The sequence below is a fragment of the Bos mutus genome, chromosome 5, assembly GCF_027580195.1.
Source record: "Bos mutus isolate GX-2022 chromosome 5, NWIPB_WYAK_1.1, whole genome shotgun sequence".
NCBI lineage: Eukaryota > Metazoa > Chordata > Mammalia > Artiodactyla > Bovidae > Bos > Bos mutus.
In genome coordinates this window covers 77,128,628-77,141,446 of record NC_091621.1, presented here as the reverse complement: position 1 = coordinate 77,141,446, position 12,819 = coordinate 77,128,628, and the positions used below count along the sequence as shown (strand labels likewise).

General features: G+C 38.4%; 1 protein-coding gene across 4 annotated transcripts in view; it reads left to right on the top strand.

Moving 5' to 3' along the window:
- Window positions 1-12,819, top strand: part of LRP6 (LDL receptor related protein 6) — a 178,694-nt gene that overhangs the window by 114,985 nt on the left and 50,890 nt on the right. For all 4 annotated transcript variants that reach the window (XM_005890037.2, XM_005890036.3, XM_070371106.1 and 1 more), the window contains one exon: window positions 10,891-11,107. In XM_005890037.2, coding sequence (XP_005890099.1) covers window positions 10,891-11,107 — 217 coding nt within the window. The remainder of the gene's footprint in view (window positions 1-10,890; window positions 11,108-12,819) is intronic.

Genomic DNA, 12,819 nt, shown 5'->3' with positions numbered 1-12,819 from the left:
CTTTTCACTTTTATGCATTGGAGAAGGAAATGGCAACCCACCCCAGTATTCTTGCCTGGAGAGTCCCAGGGACAGAGGAGCCTAGTGGGCTGCTGTCTGTGGGGTCGCACAGAGTCGGACACGACTGAAGTGACTTAGCAGTAGCAGTATTTAAAAGCCAGAATCTGGACATAAGGCATGCTCATTGGTACTGGAGTAATTTGCCTTAATTACTAAGACAATTTTTTTCCCTACTAAGACTCCAAATAGAGTGTACATAAGTTATTCTTGAGTGAGAGGAAAGGGATCAATTTTCACTTGTTAATATGCTGATGTTTCTCCCAGTAGGGTTTATTAAAGGCTCCAGGACAGTGAGGTTCTCAGAGGTGTCTCTGAAGCAGTTGAGTAAATTGACTAAGGTGGTCTTGGTTTTCATCTTAACGATACCTTCAGCTGAAAATGTGTTCTCAATTTTATAGTTTTGCTGAGTAATTCTTGTTTTAGAATGCTCCGATCACAATAGCAATCTGTAGCTCGTCTGTAAAAGAGCATAGTAACTGCAAATGTTTGATATTCTAAGCATGACTCCTTCTAAAAATACTATAAAACTACCTAGTGCAAGTGTGACACTTTCTTTTTCCATATTGAAAATCACTTGTATTTACTCAGACTTAAAATGTCTTGAAGTAGGTTAAAGTCTTTAAATGCAGCACTGAATTTGTTCTTACTGCTCTCTTAAACAGATGCAGAATATCCCTCTGTTTCCCCTACTGGGTGCAAAGTGTTTCTCTTTACTTCTCACTCCAGTGAGACTCTGCGTGACTGAAATGTTATTGTCATCAATATATATTGTTTTCTGTTTTCAAAAATGCCATTTCTGTGAAATTATACTTTATACCCTATGGAGTGTATGAATCAACCCCAATGATACCTATTTGTCATATATATATAATTATATATTAATATATATTAATTATGTTAACCTCTGTAGTGTATAATTGTTTATATACATAATATATAAACTAATAATTCACTGATAATTTTGAGTATTGGCTGGGCTATTGTAAGAGGAATGGTTCGTTTGAATTTCCTTTGGAACGTGATAGTACCCCTAGTTCATTTCGTGATGGGTGCCTGATTGTCCTGTTGTCATCTATTTCTCGGACATGTCTAGTCAAGAGAAGTTGCACAGCAGCAACTTTGGTAGCAGACTGGCTGCATTCCAAGATGGGTAATCCTGTGTTGACATTTAATGAGCTGACGAAACTGCTCAAAAACGGATGTCATGTCTACAGAAGGTTTGCCATTACCTCCTATCTGTGAAGATAATGTTCTGGTTAACCCACATCTGTTTCTTGTTGTAGCCCATATTCTAAGTGTGGTTTGTAATATTTGGGAATGCCTCGGAAAGTTAAATCCGTACCACAATGTGGTTGAAGCAGCTGAAACCACTGGAGACTCTGGTTCAGATTTGGAGGTAGATTTTAGGAGTGACAGAAGCCTAATTTCAGTTTAATTAAACCACTCTGAGGTAATACGATGAAGCACAACCTCAAGAGTTGCCAGAAGATTTAATTAGTGTTGGCTCAACTTTTAAAGCATAAGGGTAATCTTTTGGAATCTGCTAAAATGGTGCATTTGTTCTGGGTTCACAGTGTACAAGCAGTCTTTTACCAGGATTTGGGTTGTTATTTTAAACATAAAGAGGCTTAAAATGGTATTTACAAACCTAGTAACCTGTCCAAAACTGTTACTCCTTGGGTATGAGAATGTAATAGTAATTTTCTTTGAGACAAAGCAACATGTTCTTGTTTTACTGTGTTGCTTTTGCCTAGAAGAGAGATTGTGTGGTTGATAAAAGAAATGTTTAGGGTAGAAGCCAATTTGCTAAGAAGTGTCAACTTTGCAAAAGTAATGGAAGGAAACAGATTTCACAAAGTAATCCTTAGACTCAGTATAAAGAGAAATACAGAGTTCTTTAGGTGCGAGGTCTCACAGTCACATTTTGTTTAAACTTTTGATCCCTTAATCTCTTCAGACTATTCTTATAAATTGCTGCCTACATTGTATGAATAACAAAAATGATAGCAGCATTTGTTAATAACTATTATATCATTATTCACATGCCCTTGGACTGTTATCTTTCCTCCATTTTTTTTTCAATTTTTTTTACTTATGGAAAATTTCAGGCCAATATTAAAGTGGAGTAAAGATACTTAGGAACCACCTAGCTTCTCCCTAGTGAGAGCCAGTGAGATGGGGAGAGCCAAGGAGATGGCAGATATAAATGTAATGGCAGGTTCAGTTCAGTTCAGTTGCTCAGTCATGTCCGACTCTTTGTGACCCAATGAACCGCAGCACACCAGGCCTCCCTGTCCATCACCCAACTCCCGGAGTCTACCCAAACCCATGTCCATTGAGTTGGTGATGCCATCCAACCATCTCATCCTCTGTCGTCCCCTTCTCCTCCTGCCCTCAATCCCTCCCAGCATCAGGGTCTTTTCCAATGAGTCAGCTCTTCGCATGAGGTGGCCAGAGTATTGGAGTTTCAGCTTCAACATCAGTCCTTCCAATGAAACCCAGGACTGAGCTCCTTTAGGATGGACTGACTGGATTTCCTTGCAGTCCAAGGGACTCTCGAGTCTTCTCCAACACCACGGTTCAAAAGCATCAGTTCTTTGGCGCTCAGTTTTCTTCACAGTCCAGCTCTCACATCCATACATGACCACTGGAAAAACCATAGCCTTGACTAGACGGACCTTTGTTGGCAAAGTAACGTCTCTGGTTTTGAATGTGCTATCTAGGTTGGTCATAACTTTCCTTCCAAGGAGTAAGCGTCTTTTTATTTCATGGCTGCAATCACCATCTGCAGTAATCAATAAATGTGGTTTTAATACTTCTGTTTTGAAATAACCAGAAAGAAATGAAATCAGGCCTTTGTCCTTATTCTTAACAAATCTCAGCTGGTACTTTGAAATGTAAACTTGAAAATGTGATAAAAGATGAAACAAGTAGAGTTTTGTTCATTCTTCTCATGAGAAACCATTTTTTTGAAGTAATTTTAACCCATATTAGAATTTAGTTTAGCTGGGGAGGGAAGAAAGCTCAAATGGAAAACATACGTTTGTGGTTCTACCGAGCCTGAGAGTCTAGGGCAGCATCGAAGGTGGCAGGCAGGTTTGAGAGGGGATGGAGGTCCAATTTAAAACAGGAATAAATTAACTTTGTTGTGGGCTGTATAGTCACCACCATTAAATTCTAATCCTGCACAGTCCACTGTGGGAGTCAGTGGCCATGTATGTCCACAGAGCACCTACAGTGTGGTTACTCTGAATTGAGATGCTTAAAGTGTTAAATGCATACTGAGAAGACTGTAAATATTAGTATTAAAATCTCAGCAAAAGTTCTGAAGATTACATTTTGAAGTAAAAATATTTTGGATATACTTGAATAAATTAATATATATTTTTTTAAACTTAAAAAAATTCTGGCTCCTAGAAAAATTTAAATTACACAGGACTCACATTTGTGACTTGTATTATACTTTGTTCGGACAGCACTATTCTAGACTCAACTCAGTTGTAAAAAGCTACAGCAGTCAAGAATGGGAAGATAGTTAAGGGGAGTAGTCAAGGGGATAGGTGTGCTTATAAAGTTATATTGAAAGTGTCTTTAGCATATCTTAGTTACATTGTTGAATTTGAAATAGAGCTGCTACATCTAGCTTTAAGTGAGTACTGTATTTACTCCACTACCCCCCCCCCCATCAAAAAAAAACCCCAAACAAAAGATTTTTAGTTTTGCCTTTCAAGTGAGAGAAGAAGGAATAGCTAGCTAGAAGGGACTGATGTTCTAATGTGCTAAAGCTATATAGAATCCTTAGCTGTGGCTTTTAGGGAACTGTATTTGAGTCCTTGGACTCTGCTGTTCTAAAGATTATCATTTGTTGTTTTGCCAGATGTTGCTAAAAGTTACCTTACCTTTTAACTTTTAAGCATGTCCTTTGCATGTTTTTTTCTTTTTTCTGAGACCCTTGCTTGCACTTAGAGCAGCATTAACACTGATCTAAGCCTCAGTTTTGTCAGGGGATCAGAGTAAAGGTCAGCAAAGCACTCCTAACCTGCAGTCCTTATGTATAATTCTGAAATCTAAAAAGCTCTCAAAACTGAAAATTGTTTTTGTTAATTAAGTTAGTAAAGACCCTGACTTGAAGTGGTGTAAGACCAATTGTAGTCTCTGTTTATGTTCCTTTGTGGGAATATGTGTATGTCTTTCAGCAAAAATATTATTATGCTTGGCAATGAAGTGTTGCCCTGGACCCAGGTAGAGGTGATATGCTGTGTGCATTGTGTTAACTTTTCTATATTTCAAGAAAAAATTCTGAATTCTAAAACAGGGCTAATTAACCCCAAGAAAAGGGATTTTTTGGACCTCTATTATTCTGTGGCTTCCTAGGTGGTGTGGTGGTAAATAATCTGCCTGTCAATACAGGAGACTTGGGTTTGGATCCCTGGGTGGGGAAGATCCCCTGGAGAAAGAAATGACAACCCATTCCAGTTCCGTTGCCTGGGAAATCCCATGGACAGAGGAGCCTGGTGGGCTACAGTCCATGGAATTGCAAACATTCAGACCCGCACACACAGACACATTATCATCCCATGAAAATTGAAAATATTTTATTAACTATAATACTTAAGTTTTGAGGGAGGGGGCTGTGCTAGGTCTTTGTTGCTGTGCAGGCTTTCTCTAGTTGTGATGGGCGTGGACTACTCTCCAGTTGCGGTGTGCAGGCCTCTCATTGTGGTGCCTTCTCTTGTTGTGGAACATGGGCTCTAGGGTGCACCAGCTTCAGTAGTTGGGTGCATGGGCTCGGTAGTTGTGGCTCCCGGGCTCTAGAGCACAGGCTCCATAGTTGTGGTGCATGGGCTTAGCTGCTCTGTGGCAAGTGGGATTCTGGACCAGGGATTGAACCCTTGTCTCCTGCATTGGCAGGCAAATTCTTTACTATTGAGCCACTAGGAATGCCCTATTAACCATAATTCTGCATTTGAGATAGTTATCTTTAGCACAGTCAGGACACAGTGATACGCTACATGAGGTCTTCCTGAAACATAGCTGTGCTATGTCACTCTCCTTAAAGTGGCTTTCATAAGTTTCTTGTTTTCTGTAGTTTTCTTATCTGGAACTTCATACCTGGCTATCAGGTGATATCTGCCTGAAGCTGTCTCTTTGAGTCCCTTTTGTATGTATTCTTTTTACCTCAAAGCGTTTCTTTTAGTCAAACAAGACATTCTGGACTGTGTTACTTTTTTAATTCATTTAAATATTCCTTTTTCATTCAATTTAAATCATTTTCTTTTTTTCTTTGTCAAAATTCTTCTAATTCTTGGAGGTGGATTTGAACTGCTACTTCTGGCTCAAGTTTTTTCTGATCAGCTGTAGACCAGAGAAGGGTGTATGTGTGTGGTTTTAATATAAATGTAGATTACCTCCTCAATTGGATTGTAACCCTTACCTAGAAGGGGCCCTGTTGTAAACTTCTCAGCATTCATCATGTTTTTCATGTGATTTGCATTTAGTAAGTATGGTCATTGATTCTGGGGATTGCAGTGAGGGTCTCATAGAACAGTGAAAGTCCAGGTTCGATGCACGATACTGGATGCTTAGGGCTGGTGCACTGGGACGACCCAGAGGGATGGTACAGGGAGGGAGGAGGGTTCAGGATGGGAAACACATGTATACCTGTGGCGGATTCATGTTGATATATGGCAAAACCAATACAATATTGTAAAGTTAAAAAAAAAAGTATATTCCAATTAAATTGTCCAACTGTTTACTCCTTTGTGCTTACTGTTTTAGTTAATGTGCATCTAAGTTGCATAGATCAGATCAGATCAGATCAGTCGCTCAGTCGTGTTCGACACTTTGCGACCCCATGAATCGCAGCACGCCAGGCCTCCCTGTCCATCACCAACTCCCAGAGTTCACTGAGACTCACGTCCATCGAGTCGGTAATGCCATCCAGCCATCTCATCCTCTGTCATCCCCTTCTCCTCCTGCCCCCAATCCCTCCCAGCATCAGAGTCTTTTCCAATGAGTCAACTCTTCGCATGAGGTGGCCAAAGTACTGGAGTTTCAGCTTTAGCATCATTCCTTCCAAAGAAATCCCAGGGCTGATCTCCTTCAGAATGGACTGGTTGGATCTCCTTGCAGTCCAAGGGACTCTCAAGAGTTTTCTCCAACACCACAGTTCAAAGGCATCAATTCTTCGGCGCTCAGCCTTCTTCACAGTCCAACTCTCACATCCATACATGACCACAGGAAAAACCATAGCCTTAACTAGACGGACCTTTGTTGGCAAAGTAATGTCTCTGCTTTTGAATATGCTATCTAGGTTGGTCATAACTTTCCTTCCAAGGAGTAAGCGTCTTAATTTCATGGCTGCAGTCACCATCTGTAGTGATTTTGGAGCCCAGAAAAATAAAGTCTGACACTGTTTCCACACTTTCCCCATCTATTTCCCATGAAGTGGTGGGCATAAGCAAACAGTAAAAATGGGTGTTAGAAATGAGCAAAGGCTGCAGCCTTGCAGTTTCCCACTAGTTGCCAGGATACAGAAAGGTCTGTTGCTTTTGTTCTGTTTAAAAAGTGTGTGATGGTTTGGTCTTTTATTTCCACATATGCTTCTATATTTATTTATTTTTATTTTGAAGTGCTATATTTTGCTAAATTAAATGTAGTCATTTAAGTGTAGCTATTTACTTTTAGGGACTAAAGCATTTTACTAAAAACAACGAAGGGGAAAAACAGCATTTAGTAAACATGTACTACACATCTGATACTGTGCTAATAAGTAAACAGTCTTTATTCATTAAATAATTTAGCATGATATGTTCTCCTGTTTTTTGTATGAGAAATTGCCTTATCTCATGAGTGATAGGGTTTATATTTAAAATCCACATCTGTTGAATTCTGCCAGAATATTGTTAGATAATCATAAAAGATGTTCTGTTTTGTTGCGTTTGGCCGAGTCATGAGACATGTGGGATCTTAGTTCCCCAACCAAATATCGAGCCTGCGCCCCCTGAAGTGGAAGCAGAGTCCTAACCATTGGATCACCAGTGAATTTCCCCATAAGAGATTTTTAGAGAGCAAAAGAATGAAGAGTAAATGTTAAAGAGAAAATGCTGGGTTTTGTGAACCAGGAGAATCTTTTGGAATTGTTTCTTTGTTATATTTCTCCCTGTGATTTTCAGTTTTATTCTTTGCCTGTTATCTGAATTCATATTTAATCAGCTATTTGTGTTTAAATTGTTAATTTATCAAAATGAAGCATCAGGAATGTTGCAGGACACATAACTGAAAAAAGAGAGTTGGTTAATCCTGTAGCATTTTTGAAGTAGAAATTTAGGTTTTATTTTTAAAAACAAGTTCAGTATTGGACAACTGGTGTATGCATTTAGATCAGCAAGTAAATTTTAACAGGAAGGCCAGTATTTGAGCATAGTAATCAGCAAAATTAGTGTTAATTTATTAAAAGTAAAATAGCTGATGCAAGACAATACTGAATCTAGGAATAAAATAAAATCAAACATGTCTTAATGTACTGTACACTTATAAGAAACTATTATTTTAGGGTTCTAAAATACAGACTATTCAGCAGTCTGTGTTAGATGCTGTCTAATAGGATGATGAACTCCTGCCCCTAATGGAGGAGATAGGTTTCCTGTTCCGTATATGACATTTTGGGTGAGGTAACAGTACATTTTCTGGGAGATGCCTTGGGAAATACTGCAGCAGAGACTAATGAGACCTTAGACCAGAGCTTGCCATATTTGTAATTTTTCTGCAGAAGGTAATAAATAGTAAAGGCATAAGACTTGATTGTCTTGTTAAATGATGTTTTACAGAGAACAACTCAGGAAATCTTGGAAAATCCCCAGCCAGGTTTGAAAAAGGAAAGAGGAACCAGTGAAATGAAGAGATAGAAAGCAGTCTTTGTATAGAAAAAGAAGCAACATCAGATCCGTGCCATGAAAACCCAGTGTAGAGTTTCAGTGAGTCAAAAGAGGCAAACTTAACAAAAGCTGAGAAAAACAAGGAAGTAGTCTTTGATCGTTTTCAGTAGTTACTTTGTCTGAGTCACAGGTTGTCAGCCGGTTGTAGGAGTGAAGGGACTGAGTGGTGTTAGGTGGAGGCAGCAGTTACAGATCACTGTCAAATAGTAAAAACGGAATCTTTCAGCTTTTAAAAATCTTTCTAAGATGGTGGAAACTGTTGTGTTAAAGGCAAAAAAGAAGGACCTTACGGAGAGGGAGAAATTGGAGCTACTGGTAAGGAAGGAAATAGTATTGGGAGGAAATTCTTGCAAGGAGGGTAGAGGAAGATACCAGAGTCAAGAGAGAATCTCCATATTATGATGAAAGCAAAAAGACCAAGTTTTAAAATAAGCTTTTCCTACCTACAATAACGACTATTCTAAATTATGTTTTTTAATATCCTAATAGGGCTTCCCTGGTGGCCCAGCGGTGTGGAATCCGCCTGCCATGGCAGGAGACATGGTTCGACCCCTGGGTTGGAAGATCCCCTGGAGAAGGAAATGGCAGTCCACTCCAGTATTCTTGCCTGGATAATCCCATGAACAGAGGAACCTGGCAGGGTCGCAAAGAGTCGGACACAAACTAGTGACAAGACAACAAAAAATATGCTAATATACTTTATTAAAATCTATAAAATTTCACATATACTTCTTTTAAATACACACGCATAAGCCTTCCTTCAAAATGCTAGTCTTTTTTTAAATTAGATCTTATATAGGAAAGATTTTTCACCCTGATCAGAGTTTCCAGGCAGTAAGTGGTAAAATGGGGCCAGAAATTCTTTCTTGGAGCTCTGGTTATAGGAGGGAATCAGGAATGTATTCATTTTCCCAAAGTAGACTGCAGTGTGCATTTTTATATGAATTTAAAATTTGAGCAAGGATAATTTTTATTCATGCACACGGCCAAACTAGGATCTGAGGATAAGAACTGTTCTATACATTTTCATTTTCATTTTTAAGAAGCTTTCTTGAGTGTCTTAGGAAACTGCTGTCTTTTTAAAAATTGTTTTAAAAATATTTATTGAGTTCTTCATGAGACTCTAATCGTAGCTATGAACCGATGTAATAAGGAAGTAGATGAATTAGGTTCCTGGTATTCTTGAGATGACTTTCTAGTTAGATAAGTAAACAGATTATCAAAAGTGACCACTTAGTCATTTTACTTTTATTAAATATCAAAATAACTTCAAGATAAGCCATAGACATCATGAAATATATCCAGGAATGGTCTGTTGCAAGAAAATGTGAATATAAAAAAATAAGGAGAAATTATTAACCTTAAAAAGTGTTTAATATTAGGGGTTGGAGTAGTAATTAATTATTTTGAACTATGTTTTTTACTTCTAGAAACATTCTGTTTAAAGACAGATTTATTCAGTTGGATTAATAGAAGTCCTGTTGTATCAGATACAAACATTTAATATAATCTCTCTTCCATCAGATATAAGTCAATATTTGCAGTTGAAGATATAAGAGTATAGCATAATTTTGCTCAGATTTTAAATATTTTGTTTCAAAGAGTTGGCTGTTTTGGAAAGGTCAGCAAGTATTTTAAAATTTTTAGAGAGGAGAGAGAAGGTATTTGCTTGTCATTCCATCTAGGCATCATAGTATTGATTTACATGGAATATAATTTATGGATAAAAAATTAGTACTTGCCTAAGATTATACCTGATATTTCTTTTTAGGTGAGTGGGTGGCAGATGTTTGTATGTACAGGTTTTTAGCCACAGAATGACATTTCTGAAGGCTGATTTGCCTGGCACCCAGACTACTTTTTTTTTCTTGAGTTTTTATTTATTTATTTGGCTGCACTGAGTCTTAGTTGTTTCTAATGGGATTTTTAGTTGAAGCATATGAAATTTAGTTCCCTGACCAAGGATTGAACCCAGATGGCCTTTATTTGGGAGATTGCAATCTTAGCCAGAGGACCACCAGGGAGATCCCCAGACCACTTTAAATGGTAGAAATGTTCTCATTTGGGAACTTGAAAGTTGGTGCTTCAGAAGACTTCCTGTGTTTTAGAACAGAAGATTAGTACGTGTTTCTGCAGTGTCAGAGACAGGTTAGATGCCTTTGCCACTTCTAGAGAATTTGCTTCTGTGCGTAATGAAAGTGTCAGGGTGAATTTAATCATGTTACTGTAGATACGGCCTAGTTATTTGAAACTTGGTTGTAGAGAGAGTATCTAGAGTGTCAAACACCTGACAGTTTTGTGATTAGAACCTTTGAGGACTGAGGGATTATTGAGAATCCATTATGTGTAGTTTAAAAAAAAATCTTCAAACAGTGAAATAAGAAATATACTAAGTAGGAGGAGTCCTAAAAAAGACACCAATTCTGTTTACAAGCTGTGTGACCTTATTTGAATCTGTTTCCTTAGATATTAAAAAGGCAAAACTCTCAGGATAAAATAAAATGTGTCATAAAACAAAATATATACTGGTATAATGTTTGCAAAGGTATATACTAATTTGAAGACAGATGGACAGGCAAACTTAAGGTGACAATATTGTACTTCTGTTTGGTCATTTAATATAGGAGATGCATACTAAATCTAATGTCAGAATTTCTAGAAGGAAGGTTAATCAGAGAATGGAGAAATAGAAGTTAAATATGAGCCTATGTTGAGTCTTTGAAATCATTCTTATTAAATCAGCATGTTGTCATTTTGTGAAAGCATTGTAATAGAAATAACTAAGATCTCTTGGATTTTGACAAAAGCATGGTTGGTTTTTGTCGTTTTTTACATATATAAAGAATAAGTACACATCTTTTTCTCTTCCTTCTCTTTAAACTTAAACTTGAAGGTTATGAATACCGATGGGACTGGGAGACGAGTGCTCGTGGAAGACAAAATCCCCCACATATTTGGGTTTACCTTGTTGGGTGACTATGTCTACTGGACTGACTGGCAGAGGCGGAGCATCGAAAGAGTACACAAACGAAGCGCAGAGCGGGAAGTCATCATCGATCAGCTCCCTGACCTCATGGGCCTGAAGGCCACGAATGTTCATCGAGTCATTGGTAGGTAATTTCACAGTTCTCTTAGAGGGTGAACCAGGAATGAGAAAAGATATAGTTAGCAGCCTATAAAGTCAGCAGTGTAAATTGTTGATATTTTGAGTGGATGTAAAAATCATCTGTTAAGCTTTCTGTAATGAGAAATGGACCTTTTTTTTTCTTCTCTCTTTTAAGGAGATTATTTAATTTGTTGAAGCTCACGAAGTTAATAAATTCTTTGTGGTACAAGTACATTTTACATTTTTCTTAAAAATTTGTTGCCTTTCACTTCATATCACATGATGTTTCATAGTGGCTAAGTCAAGGAAGACAGTGAACAGTTTTTAGACAGTTACCTTCTTTCCAAGGCTAATATCAGTCAACTTCCTTCCACATCTCACGGTCAAACCCAAATAAACATCCCAGGAAGAAATACTCCAAATCGCTTTCTTCTGGTTCCTGAAACCTCCAGACCAGTTTTCAGCATATTGCCAAGTTCAGTGATACTTTTAGATGACCCAGTGCTGGGTACCATCTAGGTATCCATGATTAATTTTTGAATCAAGAAGTTTCTTTAAGTGTTTACCCAGGGACAAATGAGAACACAAGTCATTGGATTGATTGGCAAGGATGGACCTTTAAATGTTGGTTCAATACTGGCCTCATAGTTTGAATTGAAGGGCTAAACTTAACACCCACACACTGTCAGAAAAAGAACTTCTATTGTATGAATAATGCAGTTTGCTTAAAGCCTCCTATGGGTACACAGGAAAATAATTTTGTCATACGTTTTTTCCCAGTTGATCAGCATAAGAGTTGACCTGCTCCGTTTTCAGTTCAGTTCAGTCGCTCAGTCGTGTCCAGCTCTTTGCGACCCCATGAACCGCAGCACGCCAGGCTTCCCTGTCCATCACCAACTCCCGGAGTCCACCCAAACCCATGTCCATTGAGTTGGTGATGCCATTCAACCATCTGATCCTCTGTTGTCCCCTTCTCCTCCTGCCCTCAATCTTTCCCAGCATCAGGGTCTTTACAAATGAGTCAGCTCTTTTCATCAGGTGGCCAAAGTATTGGGAGTTTCAGCTTCCAACATCAGTCCTTCCAATGAACACCCAGGACTGATCTCCTTTAGGATGGACTGGTTGGATCTCCTTGCAGTCCAAGGGACTCTCAAGAGTCTTCTCCAACACCACAGTTCAAAAGCGTCAATTCTTCGGTGCTCAGCTTTCTTTATAGTCCAACTCTCACATCCATACATGACCACTGGAAAAACCATAGCCTTGACTGGACGGACCTTTGTTGGCAAAGTGATGTCTCTACTTTTTAATATGCTGTCTAGGTTGGTCATAACTTTCCTTTCAAGGAGTAAGCATCTTTTAATTTCATGGCTGCAGTCACCATCTGCAGTGATTTTGGAGCCCAAAAAAATAAAGTCTGACACTGTTTCCACTGTTACCCCATCTAATTGCATGAAGTGATGGGACTGGATGCCATAATCTTCGTTTTCTGAATGTTGAGCTTTTTTTTTTTTTTTTTTAAATTTTATTTTATTTTTAAACTTTACAATATTGTATTGGCTTTGCCAAATATCGAAATGAGTCCCCCACAGGTATACATGTGTTCCCCATCCTGAACCCTCCTCCCTCCTCCCTCCCCATACCATTGCTTTAAGCCACCTTTTTCACTCTCCTCTTTCACTTTCATCAAGAGGCCCTTTAGTTGTTCTTCACTTTCTG